This window comes from Temnothorax longispinosus, chromosome 1 (genome assembly GCF_030848805.1).
Source record: "Temnothorax longispinosus isolate EJ_2023e chromosome 1, Tlon_JGU_v1, whole genome shotgun sequence".
In the NCBI taxonomy this organism is placed as follows: domain Eukaryota; kingdom Metazoa; phylum Arthropoda; class Insecta; order Hymenoptera; family Formicidae; genus Temnothorax; species Temnothorax longispinosus.
The window spans coordinates 22,580,840-22,601,895 of NC_092358.1; the positions used below are offsets into that span (position 1 = coordinate 22,580,840).

Genomic DNA, 21,056 nt, shown 5'->3' on the forward strand with positions numbered 1-21,056 from the left:
GAAGGAATAATGAAAAAGTCGTATGTTATCATTTTTAATGGTTTTTATGAATTCTATAATTCATCAGTAACAATGTTATATCATTACCTATAGATGTTAATGCTAGTTAAGCATTATTACGTTAAGTACCTATACATGTATGTTTTTCTTAAAGTCATAGAAATTAATTAATTATATGCTCCTGATGCATTACACAATTCAAAGGAAAAGTGTAATTAATTAAATTATACTGCTTTCAATGTACCTCAATTGATTTCGACGATACAGCTGAGAGCTATACAAAAGGATATGATACTTCGAAAAAAATGAAGACGTTCCAAGTACGAAACAAGTGCCAGATTTTGAGGATTGTAGTAATCGACAGGTATTGCTAACAGCATTAGAGATTCAAAAGAGAGTACTATAAAGGAAAAAAGGACGATGCTTCGACCGATGCTTCCTGAATAAGCGCGGGCTCAAAATCTATTCCCCTCTCCCCAAACTCATCTATTAATTAGGAGCACCAAATTTGATATTATTTCTCCTCAAACTCTAACCTACATCTTCGAATTATTTTTTAATAAGTAATAAATAATAGATAATATTATAGATGCAGATTAACATATTGTTAAATATTTCAAAAATGTAATCCCCTATATTGAAGTCTTTAAATTTTATTTTTGCTCGCGCCTCGCGCGTTTTCACCCTCCGCTGACTTGCCATTATTGACTCTCTTTTATTTTCTTTCATTTTATTTTCTTTCTGTTCCTCCTTTTTCTATTTTGTTTAAAAATTCTACTGGGTTTAGTTTTACATTTGCTGTCTTTCTGTTTTAATATCAATTCATTTATTCTTTTTTTCGCCCGCGCTTTGCGCGCTTTTACCCTGAAAAATTATTCATTAATAAAAACTTAAACTTATATCCTCCAAAAATTAAACAATTTTTGGCACTGGTTTCAAGAAAATCGGTTTATTACTGAAAAATTATCCATTAATAAAAAATTAAACTTATCCTCCAAAAGATGTCTCTACTATTGTAACAAGTAGTTGAAAAATGCCCTACGTAAGATATTTAAATGTTGTTTGTTTTCTTGCGATGTCTCTCGCAGACGCTATATACGTTAAAAAAAAAACGAAAACAATTATTCACATTCTTCGACGGTCGAAAAATTTGCTGTGCGACAGTAGTTTAACTCAAATTAAAGTAAGCAATTCATAATATTATCAATTAATATATAGTTATCAGGTGTGAGAAGTGTCAAATCTTAATTCCGCATTATCTAAAATTGGCAACATGTTAAAGACTGAAAAACGTGGTCGGGGCTATCTGTCCTATTTTTGATGGGGCAATGTGTCCACACTTCAATGACAAATTGTTCTTTTATAAATAGATAATGGTGCGTAACTACAAAAGAAAGACTTTCCTTAAGACGGATAAGGTAGACATATCTAACAAAATTATATTTATAGCGATTAAAAGAATAAAAATTGAGCGAGAATCTTTTCGTAAAAACAGCGTTAGATTTTGAAATAAATTAAACGGGCTCTCACTCGCTACTGTAAAAAAGTGACCTACGAGCAACTACTTGATCCTGCGATTCAAGAATTGTCACTAAATTTTTATTTTAAAAATGCCCGTTAAGTTAAATGAGTTTGTCTTAAATTATTGAGTATTTTCTATTTCAAACGCTGCCGAGGATAAAGTAAAGGCCCTAAATAAAAAAAAAGATTAAAGAATTGAGTGGACAAAAGAAACTCATCGCATTGATTTTGCGGATAAAGTTCCGAAAACGGCTCCCCTCCGATTTCGATGAAACTTTGTGAAAAGCTTCGTCTTGGGTTAAAATGAAAGCCCTTAAAAGGAATTTTGGCGACTCCTATGATAAAGCCATTTTTTAAGATAGAATAATAAGTGCTTTCATGCAAGTACAGCAGTCGAGCCACAATAAGTCGTTATCGAGCAAGAGCGAGCTGACCGGCAGCCTCGAGTGGGACCATCACGGCAGAGAGGTGTTGCAGAATCCACCATCCCTGCTGCCGGACCACAAGAGCTCGGTGATCGTGAAGGATATCCCAAATACAAAAGAAGTGCCAAATTTTAAGGAATACAGTAATCCAGAAATATCACCAGCGTTACAAGAGTTTGAAAAGAAGGTAGAGCTCCTAGAGCGAAAACGATAGTTATAGGATGAAAATTACTAAATAGTATCGTTTGATTTTTTACAGTTTCCAGCATTTTCATGAATTACTTATCAGTATCTATATAACAGTAATATATTATTTTCTATGAATATGTTATTTTTATTTAAGTATAAGGGGAGTCCGGGAGACTTGACCATAGAGGAGAGTTGGACCACTTCAAATATCTTGTTCAAATTTTGAACAAAGAGCTCAATCCGAGCACGTTAAAACACGTTTGTCTCACTCACAGTCGAAACGCACTACCAAGCGTCATGTTGTCACGTGCTCGGATCGAGCTCTTTGTTCAAAATTTGAACGAGATATTTGAAGTGGTTCAACTCTCCTCTATGGTCAAGTCTCCCGGACTCTCTCTAATATCTTTCTAAAGTGTTATAAAATTTAGTTCTATGCTTCTGCATTACATAATTAAGAAGAGCAATGTAATTAATTAAATTTTACTGCTTTCAGTGTACCTCAATTGATTTCGACGATACAGCTGAGAGCTATACAAAAGGATATGATACTTCGAAAAAAAATGAAGACGTTCCAAGTACGAAACAAGTGCCAGATTTTGAGGATTGTAGTAATCGACAGGTATTACAGCATCTAGCAGCATTAGCGATTCAAAAGATGATACGTGGATCTAAAATAGAGCTCCTATAGCGAAATAAGTAGAGCTCCTATAGCGAAATTAATAGCTTATTAAGTATAATAACGACAAAGCAGCATCTTCGTAGTTTTTACAGACTTTAAACTTTTATGAACATTTTATCTGCAACAATATTAGTGTAACATTATTATCTGTAAATATTAATTATATTATCGAGTATAATATCTTTCTTAAAAGTTGTGGAATTGAATTCTATGCTCCTGCATTACACAATTAAAAAGAGCAATGTTATAATTAATTAAATTTTACTGCTTTCAGGATTAGTGTAACATTATTATCTGTAAATATTAATTATATTATCGAGTATAATATCTTTCTTAAAAGTTGTGGAATTGAATTCTATGCTCCTGCATTACACAATTAAAAAGAGCAATGTTATAATTAATTAAATTTTACTGCTTTCAGGATATTTTAATCGCGTGCGAACAGACAGCTGAGAAACATATAACGCAATGTGACAGTTCGCATAAAGATGAGGGCGTTCAAAATACGACAGATTTTGTGGAATACCGTAATCCTGAGGTACCACTGGCGTCACAAGAGTTTGAAAAGAAGGTACAGCTCCTACAACGAAAACAATAGTTATATAGAGTGAAAATTACTAAATAGTATTGTTTGACTTTTTTACAGTTTTTTACAGTTCCAACAGTTTCATGAATTATTTATAAGTACCTGTATAACAGTAATATATTATTTTCTATAAATATGTTATTTTTATTTAAGTATAATATCTTTCTGAAGTGTTATAAAATTTAGTTATATGCTTCTGCATTACATAATTAAGAAAAGAAATGCAATTAATTAAATTGTACTTCTTTCAGGATATTTCAATCGCGTACGAACAGACAACCGAAAAACAAATAGTGCAATATGACACTTTGGAAAAAGATAAGAACGTTTCAAACGCGAATGGAATATCAGATTTTGAGGAACATTGTAATTCAAAGGTACCATCAGTATTACAAGTATTTGAAAAGAAAGTAAAGTCGTTACCAGCAGAAAAGGTAATTATTAAGTAATAATTATACAAAACAATATCACTTTGTTTTTTTATAAAGATTATAGTTTTTTTTATAAATAATTTATTATAAATAATTAAGTATGACATTATATATTGTTTACCGATAACACATATCTCAAGTTTAACAATTTAGCAGAAGAAATGACAATATTACTTTAAACTATATAATTGTAACTTTCATTATTTTTTACATTTTTTATTACTACGTTTGTTTCTTATCTATCTGTCCTTATTTAATAATTTTAATTTTTATATAGTTTTTAATTTCTAATTTTTTAATAAATAATTTATTAGTATGACTATATTACAATAATATATTATTTTCTGTAAGAGTTAATTTTATTTAAGTTTAGTATCTTTCTTAGAAGTTATAGAATTTAATTTTATATTCCAGCTTTACACAATCATGTAAAAAAGTATAATTAATTAAATTGTATTGCTTTCAATAGATTCCAATCGAGTACGAAGAGACAACTGAGAGTTGTACAATACAATACGATGTTTCGGAAGATGATGACGTTAAAAATATGAAAGAGAAATCTGATTTTAAGGAATTTTCTAATCCATCAGCGTTACAAGAATTAAAAAATAAAATAGAGGTTCTTCAGCAGAGAAAACAGTTATTAAGTAATAATTACAACTATAGTTTTTTAACCCAAAACTTTGAGGATCATGTCTTACTAAAAGAAGTGCCGAATATTAAAAAGTTCAAAAACCCAGAGGAATTGCCAGCACGACTAAGAAGGAGGAAACATGACCTCGACGAGGTGGTAAAGTCAGATATAAAGAATTCACGTAATGTGGAAAGGAAATCATTACAAACAGATATAAAGTTTTTGACACTCATAAAAGAAAAGCAGTATAAAGTGATAAAAAACTTTGATCGGACGCATGCAGAAATGCAGAAGAAATTGAGAATTATTAGTAATGAGAAAATTGCATTAGAGATACGGAGCAATTATATTCAGAATACGGTGAAGATGATCCGAGAAGAAAATAAGAAGCTTGACGCTACTTTAAAATTATTACGTCAAACACCGTGTGTTGAATGATTCAGAATATAACATTTCAACACATATATACAAACAAAGCTGATAAAAAAGATCCAAATCTGAATATTTACAGAATAAATTACGTAAACTTAAGGAACAGCAGCAGACAGAAAAATACAAGTTTTCTTACAACTGAAAAAAACTTTTTATACTACAAACCAAAATAATAATTATTATTATAATGTTTGTAATTAATATTTGCAAAATCTTGCAAGCATTGAATTCATAAATCATGAAATAGGATTACCCGGTCTTCTAAATAAAAAAATAATAATGAAATAATAGTAAATAAATAGAGTTTTCAAATATTGCAAACTAAAAATTTTATTTATATATATGGACATTAATGCATTAAATTAATGCAGAATATAACAAAATTCTTGTCGATAATTTGGTTTCATTACTTTAAGTATACATGTTACTTGTATTTTTAATAAAGAAAAGTTTTTGTGTCTTCGAAATTGATTAATTAATCAATAGATTCTTCATTAATGCACGAAATATTACTTTCCAAAACTCTTAACTGAAAACTGTCAGCCTTTTAAACTGTGGACATACTTTCTATTGTTGCATCTTTGGGCAGAATATTCTTATTACAGCATGATTTAATAGAGAGCGATATTACTCGTATAATGAAAATTATTAAAATAATTAAAATTCCGACGAATATAATTTGACGCTCCATAAAATAATAAAGCTCAATCGTAATTAAACCTTGACCCACTCTCGGCTTTTGCATGGTCAAGTGCATTATGCACTAGTAGCTTCTAGAATTGAAACGGTTGGATGAAAGTGCATGCTGTATCCAACGAAACATGCCTCCCTCTCTCTCGAACGCAACCGTCGATGTGTAATTCACACCAGTCACGAACGAGGTGTTTAATCTTCCCATCGAACTCCTTTTCTATTTCCCCTACACCGAATGTGCAGTGCAATTTTGCCGGAAAATCAACGCAACAATGTGTGTTACGTAATCGTCTGTGCAGGGTCGGTTGGTTTTTGATTTTGTTTCACTTGAGATTTGCGACTGAAAATTAGAAATAAGATCCAGCACACATGTAGGTATGCTTCAGCTTTATTTCTTAATTTTAATATTTTTATAACTATTTTATGTGCGTAATTTTTATCTCTTTAGCACATATAGATCTTCGGCTTTTTTTCCTGATGCAGTGATTCTTGTAGTTTATATTTCAAGCTTCTAAAATAATATCATAAGGAACTGAAGAATTTTACACTATATGGACTATATATAACAAAATAAATTTATCGTTTTTAATTGTATTTTAAAATATATCTACAAAAGTATACTTTTAAATTCTTTTACAATATAATATAATAAATTTGAACTTATTAAATAGAACTCTCTCTCTCTCTCTCTCTCTCTCTCTCTCGTTCAAAAACCACTGTTGTATCTAGGTGCAATTTGTTTTCAGAAACAATAAACTTTCTGAATATTTTTCTATTTTTCAAATGTCCAGCCATCATGGTCGATTTGGTTGTCTTTAAATGGACGCATGTCGGTCCCGTTATCGTTTCGTCCGAGTGGGTCACCGGCACCTCGCCAAGATTAACTCGCAACCGTGCATCGGACTTGTTCCGTGAGCGGACCGTTCTCAGTGAAAACGTGGTGGGGCACGCAGGGACGGCTTGTTTTTACAAGAAATCTCCATTGATATTTAAAACATAATTGTTTAACTTTTTATTTTATTTTAGTAAAATTTTTAAATTTTACACATAATGATATGTAATAAAAACCGATGTTTTAAATTATATGTAATAAGATTATGCTTTTACGGAAGAGATGTCATTAAATAAACAATTGAGTAGAAAATTAAAAGAAAAAAGAAAACAAACATGAGAAATAAAGTGTTGTGTCTCTCAAAAAATTTTTCAAATTTTTTCATTTGTTTTAATATCTCATGAGATAAAAAGAATAGTTAAGTAGTGATTACTAAATAACTTTGATATAATGTTGTATAATAATAATAAAATCAATTCCTTTTTTTGAATATTGTATTATATACTTTGAACATTGCTTTTTGTATCATAATAAATTAAGAAGTTTTGAAAGTTAATTTTAAATTTAAAAGAAGTTATATGGCATTCTTAAATATTAAATTTACGAGTGTAGTATGCAGATTTTATTTTAATTTAAAATTAAAATTAACGTATAATTTAAGAACACACAAAATAAATAACAAGAGATAAATACTAAAGTTAAAAAGTAATTTTTAGAGTAATCGATCACATGTATGTTTCATCACTACAAATTATTAAGAAAACATATATTGTCAAGTTTAAAAAATGCATCGATTACGAAATTTCAATTTTAGAATATTATATTGGATGAGATGTCCTCCGTGTATGAGAGGGGATATCAGAGAGTGTAAAGTCCCAGGACTTGTGTGGCTCGGCCCTGAAAGCCAGATGAAGTCTGAAAGTGCCCCGCGTGCTCGCCTTTGTCGAGCATGTCCATGTACTATTAGTATCCGCGAGATCGAGTAGCTTGCCGCACGTTTTTCACCGGTAGTCGTTGATCGTTCCTAGTAAAGATTCGCTCAACCTGCAAGCAAATTATTTTCGCGATAATCCTTGCGCTTGTTACTCTATCCCTCGTTCCTAACGATTCTCAGGATCGTCTCACGAGGATCGACGACTCTTTGAGATCATTTAGGATAGTGATAATCAAAACTGGATCGAGAATGAAAATCGCCACTACATTATTCCTCTTCGTGGTCGTCGGTAAGTAATTTGTTTCTTTTTTCAAGAAATGGCGTGGCTGGTTCTTTATTTTTCTTTTTGTTGATTTATTAAAAAATATGCTATTTATGCTCATACTTTTACGAAAAAAAAAGAAGAAAGAATATAATTTTTATAAATTTTTATCAAATTATTAGATTATTTATTAAATTATATAAAACTGTTTCGAGAAATTTTGAATCAATTTTAGCGATTTAAGTTTATTTTTTCGTTCTTGCATTGCAATATTTAAATCAATGTTATGTGATTTATTAACTAAATTTCAAATTAATTTTAAGTTCAAAATTAAAATTTTTATCGAGGTAAACGTCACAGATAGAAAACCATCCAGCTGCGCTACTTCTACCGCGCAAGATGCGTAAAATGCAGAACAGACAGTGGCTATCGATGTGCATGTTGTGCATCCGGTTATTTCTCTCTTATTGATATCTAAGTATACGTTAATGCAATGCTTTGATTGACAGTTTTGTGGAATATTGGTATTCATGCAATTGTGTAGTAAAGTTAATTTGAAAAATATATATTGTATATGTCAAATAAGCGCAGAGCTTAAGATGCACATCTATATGCCGTCAATTTTGCAACATAAAAATTAATTCTTGTGCCATAATAGAATAGGACAATCGCGCTATAAATGCATTCTCGATACACATAAACGTAAACTTTTATCAAATATTTCTTTTAACATTTATAAGTATCGGTTTTCAAATTTCCCTATGCAATCGTGTCTTTAAAATAAAATGTTTAATACTATGATATTAATTGCGTTAATCTTTCAATAATTAATAAAAAAATCTTTTATTTAAACTTTATATAATTTGAAGTAAATTGTCATAAAATACATTCTCATTGTCAGTTGTTAAAAGGAACATTTTAATACCATTAAAATAACACATTAATTTTCTACTGCTTATTGGTGTCACTAAAGAATATAATTAGTATTTAATGCAATATTCAGATGTGTTATAATAAAGTTTTAAACGAACGATATGCAGTAGAGTCGAATTTGAAAGCCGATCGCAAAAACCGTCGGCATTTTTTACACGGGCGTTTCATTTGTTGGGCCTTTCTCTCATTTTTATTGCGCCTTGTATGAACTGCATAATTTTTATTCTGTGCTATCGACTTCGACGTCTGTACATTATTCTTGACTTGACTGCACGTTTCACGCTGTAAATCGATCAATTAATCAGCGTATCTCTTTCTTACTCTACTAATGGTCTTGTTTCTCTCTAGCGAAGAAATTTCTCGTTCTGTGACAAAGTGCATTTGTACATAATAGACCTTTGTTTACAACGTTACAGTAAGCAGGCATTTTATACTTCGCGGAAAATTCATATATCCTACTTAGATACGTGAGTTGTGTAAAAATATACCATTTTCCGTAATTTCACGCTACTGTTTGCAATGATCTGAGCGTGACTGTGATGGTTACGCATTGTGAAAAGCAGTCGGACTTCTCGCAGGTTGATACAGGTAGTCCGTTGCACTCGATGCATTATTATGCGTCATGATGCGTCAGGATCAGTGGAAATCTCTTTTCTAAAATATTTTAACCTATTTTTATACGGAAACTTTTAATACTTTTGCAAAAAGACGCAGTTCTCTAACCAAAATCGTGTTTGTGAAGAAAGATAATAAAAACAATTTTTTTATAAATAATAATATAATCTCTTTTCTAGAATAAATAAAGCCAATCAAAATACTTGTAAGTAGTAATTCTAGCATAATAGCTGTATTTTATAGTATTTTTATTAAAAATTGTATAAAGTAAGCATGTGTTAAAAAAGTGTATTTTTATATATCTACGTTAGAGATATAATAGAATCTTCTTGGTTAAATACATGTAATTGCAAATTAAATCTTAAAGGAAGTTATTGAAACGAGTCGGTGTACATATCGTATATCTATAAATATGTGTACATAATGTGTAAATAAAAATGATGAAACTGTATAATTAACCGTGGCTCTCGCTACGTTAACCAATTTATTCTTTTGTGTGTACATTGCTCAAATAGGCTTAATAACACCTTGAAAATATAAAGTCTGTTTTGCAGCTCATTACTTTATTTACTAAAATAAATATGTACATTGTAATTTAAAAACTTTCGATAAATTGATTATTGATGGTAATATTTAGGACCGGATATTATTATATATAAATAAGAAGACAAAATATTTTATCCAAGAAATTGCAAAAATTTGCACATATAACTTTTTTGTATTATTCTTTTATTTTTTTATTGTTATACAAATACACATGATTATTTTGTGTATTTTTTAAATTATTATTAGAATTTTATTTGTAGAATTAATAATTTCCAACAATACTATTTCTTTTCAATAATTAAAGAAAAGCTTAAATATTATTTGATTTCCTGACAGCATCATAAAATTACAAATGTTTCGATAACAGGTTCATATAACAAAACGTTCCTTACGTACAACAATATGCGTAACGTGTAGGCGGTTAAAAATTACCGCATTGAGAAAAGTATCGTCATTGATTTGCTCAGTGATGCAGTATAGAAAGTGCGAAAAGATTGGGTGCACGCGTCGCGAAATGTAGAGTGGAAAAAATAAAGCAGGACATCGACGAAAGTATGCAATTTTGATCGCTAGATGATCGTCATCGAAAGTGATCCAGGAGAAAGGAATCAAAGTCGGCTTCGCTTCTTCAACTATATAATTGTGTATTATTTTTACAAAAAGTAAAAAGGAAGAGAAAGAGGTATGCGTATTTGTTGAAGTTCCTGTGATATCGCAGCATGCAAACCTTATTTTTGTATAAACTTATAACTTGTCAACGGATGTGACGCATAATTAAATAAAATGCGCGAAAGCTTTCACCCACGATTATCGAAAAAACGACTGTCGTACTTGTGTCTGCATTATTATGAATTGAAAAGTAACTATAACACAAGTTTGCTAGGCTCAGAATTTGGCGTTAAAGTGAAATATACTTTTTTTTATAGATAATAAGTTGTATTGAGGTTAATTATTCCTGTATTTTGACTAACTGCTGAATTAACCGGTCGCTACTTTTACCAAACTGCAGATCCGCTAAGGAAATCTGATTTGATTTACTAAATCTGTTCCGAATAAATTTTATTTATTTGACCTTAATTAAATGCTTTTAAGATACGCGTCACACTTGATTTTAAATGTACGCAATCTCATATATTTTAAAATATTAAGATTGTTATATATTGCCAGGGTTAATTTATTTGTAAACAATAACTATAATTACGTATGCAATCTATTTCTTCAAGCTCAATAAAGCGATACGTGACACGAAAATAGGAGAATGTACCGTTTTGAATGACTTTGCATTGACGACGTGTCCAGTGAAAAATTAGGCTACCTTGAAAGAATGACCAGTTGCTTCTGTCGATAATCCTTTTACCGAGATTCACGGGATGCGTATTTGGGGAATCAGGCCAACCTGTCTATGTAAATGTCATCTGTGCGCATACTTTCTATTTAGTTGCGTCCAACAATGCCGCTCTCGTTAAGTCGACGTTAGTCATTTATTAAATTTATAATTGTCAGATAAAATTTATTTTTTTTAATCGTCATTTTATTATCTCAAATCTGCAGATACCTTGTATAAAAAATGTTTTGTACCTAATAATTTATGTGATAATAATAATATCTGTGCAATTTATTTTAGATTATAAATTACTTTATTTTCCTTCAAAATAATAAACGTCACAATACGTCAGAATACATTTCGCGAAGAAATGTGATCTACTTTCCCTTATTTGAGCGATTTTGCTTTGATTAATGATCGCGTTCGACAAATCATTATATACAATTTAATGGATCGTTGGATGTTTATTTTATCGTCGACAATTGTTGGTGTCTGCGAGAGGAGAGACTGGCGTTAGTTTCTAAACGTTGATGGCATTGATTTTCTTTCTTTCTCTCTGTAATCCGCTGATAGAGTAAAGATAATAATAGTAATATTATCGAAGCAGCCGGCGGTCAAGGTGAAGGCCAGCCTTAGAAAAGTATTACACGGTTCGCCCGTACACGATCATTGTTATGTCGTTCAATGATGAGAATCCCGGTTAAGAAAAGTGAATTTCGCCGTCGTTCGTAGAACCTAATATAACTCTTAAGAATCATATCGTGACTCTGTTACATCAGGCATCTCTCAAAAGCGAAACAGTGAAAGTATGTACGTGTGAGATCTGTACCACAGATGTGTGAATATATCCTCATCGTCGTTTTGCCAAAAACGCTATTTGCCATTTTTGGTCTGAAGCATATAGTAAAACAAGTTTCTTTGATAAAAGAATTGATCTTGCTAAAATATTTATCATTTATTTGTGCAGCAAGATGAGTAATGTATCTTGTTGGTATTCGTTCTATCAAGCATTGTTATATTAAATTGAATTGTACACATATACATAATAACATTTTATTTTTTTTTATATTATATCGGTGTATGCAAATATAATTTAATAAACCTACATATGCGTTCAACCGTAAATGCTGTTTTGAATATAACTAATGTGATCGGATAGCACCTAATTTATCACGAATCACGGTGAAATTTCCCGGCTTTGATTTCTTTTGCTTTTCACTATCACGAATGACACACACGCGACGTGTCATTACCAGTAGTGCTCTAGAAAAAAGGGGTTTACATCCGTTTATCGGACTGGAACGGTAAAATTTCTATTCAGAGATAATTTCTTACATTACGAAACGCCATGCGCCACTCGTTTCGCCGACTTTCGTACGTCATAGTGCAATACGCGATTGTATAATAAATCCGAAGCAAGAACAGTGTACCGATTCTCTTTGACTATATACTTATAGTCAAATATACCTTATTTGACTATATTTCCTTATTACCTATAAGGAAATTCATCAGCAGAGATGACGAAACAGTATTAATTACAATAATAATGCTCTGTTAATTATTAATTTCATTTTTATCAATGACAATTTGTGTTCTTCTTCGTCTTGAGCCGTCTACATAATTTCTTTCTCAAAGTTTTGTTATTTCTCATCCGGTTGTTTTTAATCAAGAAAAAAGATCTCAGCTGTCAGTTTTCTCTAGTCTGCAAATAACATTTCATAACGAATAAGTTGATTATTATTTTTACAATGTTCTTTTTCACAAATTAATTGTCTGATGGCGAAAATTTTTCAATTTCCGGTGGATGAATGTAATGTTATGTTGGCTTTGATATTGAAGTTAAAAGCGATTTGTAAATACTTGCGATGTATCCAAGTCTGATGAATGCATCAGTCGAAAGTCGGAAATTCGAGAAGAAGTCTCATAAATTTGGGATCGATAAGAAAGCAGTTGGGCCACATGGAAACCATGGAACACATGGTGCTCGGTCAACGCCAGGGCGTTTAGTCAGGTTTCAAGTGGGTCACTAGGCTATGGCCCAACGGCACGCTTCAGATCCGGCAAATATTCCTTAAACAAATTCCGGAAATACCTTTCACGAAGTTCGAAATACTCGTTCCGCAAAGAAGAGAATAAAATTCTTGCAAAACGTACTTACTCGATACGCATAGATTATTTTAACATAAGTGAAAAGTAATATAATCGCCGCGTTATTATAGTCATTCTATAATCATCATCACAATGAGTGTAGATAGATAAGAAATGGACCTAAATGAGAAAGTAATTGCCTTTAAAGTTTGTGATGCATGATATATCATCATTAAGAGTTTTTTCTACTAACGGAGAGTAATATCATTGAAAATAGAAACTGCTACAAAGTGAAGGTTGCTTTGATAGGTAATTTAATGGCATTTGGCCCACAGCTCTTTATGGCGATATCTAAACAAAGAGAAAACACGTAGACATAAATCACTATTATTTTTTTTTGTCGTGATAGTTACGGTGACAAGGCTATTTATCTTTACAATAATCTTCGAGAAAGGAGATTGGAAAGTAAAGGTTTCATAGAGTTACTTTCGATTTGTCTACAATACGATTGATACACAATTTTTACATTATTGAATATAAATAATTGTTTAGTAATTAAAAAGCATTATTAGGAACTAACAATTTATAGTACGCGATAAAAATATTTTAAACATTATTTTAATATCTGCGTATGTTAGCATTAAATTATTAATGAAATTTATTTAAAAAAGTTTACATGTGGATAAATCATATAAAAAAGATTGCGGATTATAGTACTAGCTTTTTTACGTACTTTCAAGGATTAATACCAATATTAACATTAATCTTCTTTGAGTTTATTTATTTGATTGCTAAGCAAATATTGTATACATGGAAGCATATCTTCTGAAAACGTGACATTGACAGGCGACGGAGAATCAATAGCACAGAATACGCAAATATATCATTCATATATGTATAAGCATATACCTTGATTATTCAAAATTTGCTTTTAATAATCAATTCTGATTAAAATATTGTTTCTGACCATTATTTAATATATCATATTTTACAGTAGTATCATTATATTATTATTTTAATTATAATAATGACATTTAACAATTTGAATCAATTCAATCTGATACAAAATAATAACCATTAAATTTCTTAGGAATATTTGTTTACAATTTATTCATATATTTATAAATAGTTTACAACAAAAGTTGCAAACTAAAATCAAATTTCCATAATCGAAAATGTATACGTAAATGCATGTAAGAGCTTGATAGACATAATTAATATAACATGCAGCTTTAAACAATTGATACTTCAAGACTCATAAAACTGTATTCACCTCGGAGCATAACGAATCACGCAGATCATCCTTTCGGATTCGCTGGATCAGAGGAACGATCCATGGCTTTGTTTCTTCCGGTTTTGCTTGCAGGATGTACGTGGCGAGAGGCGCTAGGCACGTGCGTGTTTCAATCGGACTTTGGTTTTGTTCTAAACTGCGCTTTCAAAAAGTCCGGTCTCTTCCGTGTCAGAAATCTCGGAGGTGTAAAGGGTTACGTCGGCCTGGGTGAGTTGAATATGATGGGAGCGATCGCCAATAATCGTGTTTATCGATCTGGCTCGGTCGATTAATTTCATATTGGAGATTGTAGAGAAAACGAATAACCTTGAGAAGATATAATTATCGCGTGAACCGAATCAATCGACCAAATCTCGTTTATATCCGCGTCTTAAATTTACGTTAAGGAAATTGACAAAGAACTCTTTGAATAGTAAACACTTCTTAAGAATATTTAATTCGTTAAAAAAAAATTAAATTTTATTAAATACATGTTTTTAATTACAAAATCTATTAATACATTTATAGAGGTAAATTATATAGTAAACCATTTTATGAGATATCTTTTATAAAAGTTTAAATTTAAATTATATATTAAATGAATTGAGTTTAGCTTAAAAAGCACTAGTAAGTAATTTAATATATATTAATTAAGTTTATTAAAATTCAGTTTAACTTAATATTAAAATGTATATTAATGTCCTTGTATTGCTAGTCGAAATGTTTTTTCCTTGACATATCTTCCTTTGATATTTATCGTTTTTAAATAAAAGATGAATTGCACATTCGACCTTTTTGTACGTTGCGTAAATTGTTTTGCCAATTCACTGTGAAGAGATTTTGTAACATGTTGATCGTCCTATTTACAGAAAACTGTTTGCAATGAAAACTTTTCAATAACAAATTAAGATTCTTATCACGTAACAAGTTAAATGAACGTTTATAGGTGAAACAAACTTTGCTCAGATATACCCATCTTTCACACATCATGAAAGAAACGTTTGTGCATAATAAATGCAAATGTTCATAGATTTCTAAATTATACGTGACCTGCTTTAAGCACTTCATTAAGTGTTTACCGATAGTTACCGGTTCACGTGTTCATAAATATTTATATCTATAAATATTTATATATATTGCATATATATATACATTTTCTCCAAACGATTGAGAAACAAGGCGATTTAAGTGTTACGTCAAAATTTTCACCCACCCCGTATGCTATTTGCGTGCGTGCTGATGGATGCGTTTATCGTGTCACTACCGGAAAATACATCCAATCGCGTGCAATTGTTACATAAAGTTTCGGTCGGAAAGATGTGACAAGTACATTTAAGTGATATAACGATCGAGATGTCATAACTTGACAGCAAGTCGAACTACAACGTTCTTATTTACGCTTTTCTATTTTCTGTAATTATTATAAATACTGAAAACAGTTTTACTTCGTGTATTGTTATAATTTTCGAGAATATCTTACGACTTTAATCTTTTACCATTACGTAATTAATTTTAATCTTAACAAACTCTTGCAAGTAAGATTTACGTATAAGTTAACTGCTTTAATATCGGAAATTGCAACAGCGTTATTAATAAGATTATTACGAAATAAGCGATTGGCCTGTATAGGCACAATATGTAATGGCTTAACCTGTAGATGCAACTTGCATTGAATGCTACCCTCTGACCGATATCGCGGTTTCGTCTTTAAAGACGCAGTGACAAGTAGATAATGATTTATTCATCTTCCTTGACCTGGTCCAGTTATTGCGTAGCTATCCATCATACATCTTCGTTTCAAAGAAGACCTTTTCGACGGGGACATAATTTGTATTTAATGCATGCGGCTGAGGATCAAATGTCGATAGTAAAAATGAGCCCACTAGGCGTTAAAATGACGCAACATCTTTTTTGCACAATATCTACCGACCTCAACAGCTGCCAGTTTACTGGCGTTTCATTTGAGCAATTATTATATGTGCTAGTGTTAGCTAATATAGACACTGTATTGGCGTAAATAAAGATACGATAACAAAGAGATTTCGAAAACCTGTGGTTTTTATAAATACAAGTCTTTTAATGTAATAAAAACAAATATAAAGCATTGTGTGAAAAATGTATAAAATTCTACTGAATTATATATACATGACTATATAAATATAATTACAAAAATAGAATAATAGACAATAGGAGAAAAGAAGATTGGTGGAAATGGTTCTGAAAAAGCTACTACTTCTATATTGACTGTGACTCTTCACATGTACCTACGCTTTACTACGCGTCTCTATTCTCTTAACACACTTATAGGAAGCTTTCTACAATAGCACTGTCTCCTCCTCTTTGTAAATAAATTAAATTGTCTATTGCTCTCTTCTCACAAAATTATTTTAAAAAATTTAAGTCCTCCATTTCGCGTGTAATGCTTATAATTAATCAAATTTATTTAATTTTACTTGGTTACAGGATTTTCCATTGGAGACGAGCTAGGCTTTAGCCAATCGCTCTCCAATTTGGAAAGTGCAAAAAGAAGAAGCGTGCAACCGAACAGAGTTAATGGGCTTGCATTTAATCCCTTGAATACGGTAAGTAAAAAATTTCAAAACCAATCAGATTTCGCTCATCCAATTATGTAGGCAAGTAAGACATTTAGAATATAGTATCAAAATATAAAAATTATATATGTGTATAGTAATTATAAAATTATATAGTAATATATATATATATATATATTACTTGTATGAGTAATATCTATATATACAACAATATACATAAAAGACCGATCAAATGAACTGAATAAATAGGATGACGATTTTACTTTCGCTTAACGCTTGTTTTGCATTTATTTCTTGTATTTGCTACTTTCCTTCCTGCCCTAAGGCTCTCCATACTCTGTAGTCTCTATACGACAGTAATCTTAACATGTTCGCTTACACGATACTTTCGGGCTGAACATCCTGTACGCGGCGATAGGTATCACGACGATAACCACACTCAAATCGGCTCATGGAAAGTCCAATGCAGACAGAGATCAGCGCGAAAGCGTTCACTCGTTATTCATAGAGGCAATATCCCCTCTGGAAATCCGCTTTGACCATTCCACAGTGTGCAATCTAATTGCATCTGCTCTCGAGGCAGCTTCTTGATCTCGCCTCGTGATGTATATAACGATCAATAATAATCATAGGATTATGTTCTATATAATATAATAACCGTCACTAACTTTTCATTTCGTAGCCGCTTTGAGGAAAGTGTCTAATGCATTTATTATATCGCAACCGACATTTTGCTCGAAGAAATTTAATTTATCGTAAAATTTTTATTATTACATACTTATAATTTGACTAAAAGGTTTATAATTAAATATAACGATTAAAATTTTGTGTCAAATTAGATTTGTGCTTGTATTACTGCGGTTTATGTTAATTTTGAAACTGTATTGCTTGTATGCAAATATAATATTTACTGACACTTTTACTCCACTTTTACTGATTGTGTATCTCTAACGCGAAGGGGATTACTGAAGCGATTGTAAACTGATACAATCGATTCAGTAATCCCCTTTGCGTTAGAGATACACAATCAGCAAAAGTGGAGTAAAAGTGTCAGTAAATATTATATTCAATATCTTTCAATGTCTTTATTGATGCTTTGTTCACCTCGAGGGGAATATCTAGGTCGGGGATCGAATAAGATGGATCGGTTTTTCTGCATCGCTATAAGAAAATATGGATTACACGAAGTGCCGATATCGGCCTTGTCACAACTGGTGCGTGAATGTCGCTCCGGCGCGGTACATTCTCGTGTGCCGTGTTTATATGACACGTTGCGATTTTACTGACATTTCTTCAGGCAACGCACGAATGAGCGTCGTGTAACTTTCCACAAAATGCAAAGTTCACGCTCTCAACTGGGTGTGCCCTGTATTATTAGAGCTAGTGTCTTAAAATTAGACTTAAGAGACGGTATCAACAAATTCTTTCTTTACTTTACACTGAATATAAATCCACTATTTTTGTAGCCAAACAATCGTGATGATACGCGTGCAGGCTCAGTCAATACTCGCCAAGTAGTACCGCCCTTCAAGCCGTTGCCTATCGGAACGACTCGACCGATGAGCCAGCAGCCTGAACGTCAAAAACTGATAGTGAACGCAACAGCTCTTAAAACGGCACCAGTGATGCCGACGATGCAGCAAGATGCACTGCGTCAGCATCACCAACGAATTCATCAAGAATCCAAGCTAAAGCAGCAGCAGAGAATACAACAGGAAGCGTTGGCGCTACAGATATTAAAGCAACAACGTCTGCAACAGCAGGAAGCCATGAGACAGCAACAGATGCAGCAACAAAAGATACAGCAACAGCAGAAGCAACAGCAACACCAAATGCTCGCACAACGGCAGCAGATTATGGCGATAGAAAACAAGAAGGACCAAGTGATTGTGGTAATCTATTTTGATTTAATCTAATATTTATTTAATACTGTATTTTTATTTTAATTAAATTAATAATTAAATATTGTTCCGGGAAATTTAAATAATAATATGCATTATCAGACATATATGCACACAGTTCTAATTTTATAGCTTCGATTATTATCTCAATAAAAAGATTTCTCTTTGAGAAATGTGAAAAATACACTCGATTGAATCTTGGTACAGCAACCACAAATGATAGCGGTGGCAGGAACGATACCGAAACTACCTATCATTGCTGCAATTCCGTCAGTTGGTATGGTCGAAGCTGAAGCCCTCCCAACATCGTTGTCATCAAAGGCAACGACTAATTTAGTCTCGGCAAACGCTGGCTTGCCGCCTTTCATCGCGATGCCGCAGTCGTCAGCAAAGCTCACGAACAGAATCAGTGGTAGTAGCACTCTGTTACAGGATTCCGATAACGAAGTATCAAAAGATGATTTCACACAGGTATAACGGTATTTATATAGCAATCATTTTATTAAAACTTCATTGTATCCAGTATCATCATAACTCTATTACATTATTTAATATTCTTATCTTATTACCACTATACTATATAGTTATCGTTGTAATTATTGAAACATTTCAAATTATATATGTTTTCTAAACTTCAACTTTTACATGTTGCTCAATAAACTGTCACAACATATTTTGTGCAAATAAATCGCGTGATGTCAGTAAAGATATATTTGAAGATTGTAAAGTTTAAATATTATTATTACTTTATTATTATTACAGCTGCCTTTGCCGAGCGACGAGATGGCTGCTTCGGTGAACGAAATGACGTTGCTCTCGTTGCAGCCTATTTCTGCAAGTGATGCCAGTCAATCGCTGCCTCTTCAACAAAATGAAAAACGACAGTCTTTGCCACTGCCCAACGATTTACCATCTTTGGCCCCCATCCAAGGGATGGAAACCTCCTTGAAGGCTCTCGCGGAAGCAAGTAATATTACTCTAGAAGCCCTGGAAGCAGCAATTCTTGTAAGACAACAACAGCTTCTTAAAAAGCAACGGGGACCCACTGCAAGTACCAGTACCACTACGACATCTACAATCGCACCTCCTAAAAAGTAAATTTATTTTCGTTTCCACTTAACTAATCTTTTAAGCAGGGCATTTAACTAATTTAAAAAGATACAGACATTTACTTTACAGGAAATGAAACGTATTTCGTGTTGACTATCTCGTTTAATACATCTTGTATATGTATAATGTTTCATCGTATATATACTTTATATGCATTACAAGACAATATATATGACAATGATAATGATAAGTCACTGAGAAGAAAAATCTAAAACGTTTTTGTTTACAGTAAATATAATTCCGGAGCTACTAAAGTGATGAATGCGCCACGGGAATACTATCCCGTTGGATATGACAAGAATTTCGATGACAATTTCGCAAGTCGTGTCGATCTGCCGGATACGAGCTTCTATTGTGGCGATCAAAAGCATTTTCCAGGTCTCTATGCCGACGAAGATTTGGGATGTATGGTGAGGCTTTTAAAAACTACGTTAGATTAAAGTAATCTGTATTAAAAAAAGTATTTATTTGACAAATTTTATACAATATTTGTTTTTGCTGTTTTAAAAATTCTTGAAATTAATTTTCGTCCGATTAGGTATTCCACGTGTGCGCACTGACGGACGACGGCCTGATCATGAAGAGTTTCTTGTGTCCGGAATCGACGTTGTTCGATCAAACGATTCTGAAGTGCAACTGGTGGTTCTATGTAGACTGTAAATCTTCGAAGAACTTGTACGACAGTAATATACCCATCAGCAAGAGCTATCAGTTGATGAAGGCCTTGGCGTTCTTCTCAGCGTATAAAAATCACGAGAACGGTACAAACAACGCGGAGGAAAGTGAAAATAATTCTTGAGTCAAGCAGCAGATTAATCAAAGATTCACAAGCTCAATGTTCAATATCTGGAAACTTGCCTTGTTTCCATGATGCAACTTCCCGTCTAGTTTAAACAATTTTTTTATCTGTATATATATATAAATAATTTATTTTATTAATAAAAAATATAGCATGTAGGTTTATACTTTAGAGGCAATGTAAATAGTATACACGTTCCTCGTTTATTGTTGAATAATAATACATAGTATGTTTTTGCGTAAAATTCCTTGTACTAATATTAGAACGTTGAAATAAAAAGGAAGCAGAGAAATAAAA

General features: G+C 32.0%; 1 protein-coding gene across 2 annotated transcripts; it reads left to right on the forward strand.

Annotated features, from left to right (window-relative positions):
• Positions 1-7,379: 7,379 nt before the first annotated feature.
• On the forward strand, positions 7,380-20,930 carry Mtg (mind the gap). Of its 2 annotated transcripts, XM_071786271.1 has the most exons (8): positions 7,380-7,645; positions 14,491-14,625; positions 16,861-16,979; positions 18,416-18,841; positions 19,058-19,321; positions 19,613-19,944; positions 20,190-20,370; positions 20,499-20,930. In XM_071786271.1, the coding sequence occupies exons 1-8, from the start codon at positions 7,606-7,608 to the stop codon at positions 20,757-20,759; spliced, it is 1,758 nt and encodes a 585-aa protein (XP_071642372.1). In that variant the 5' UTR covers positions 7,380-7,605; the 3' UTR covers positions 20,760-20,930. The 2 variants fall into 2 exon arrangements, with proteins under 2 accessions (XP_071642372.1, XP_071642382.1); XM_071786281.1 differs by lacking the exon at positions 14,491-14,625.
• Positions 20,931-21,056: the final 126 nt, after the last annotated feature.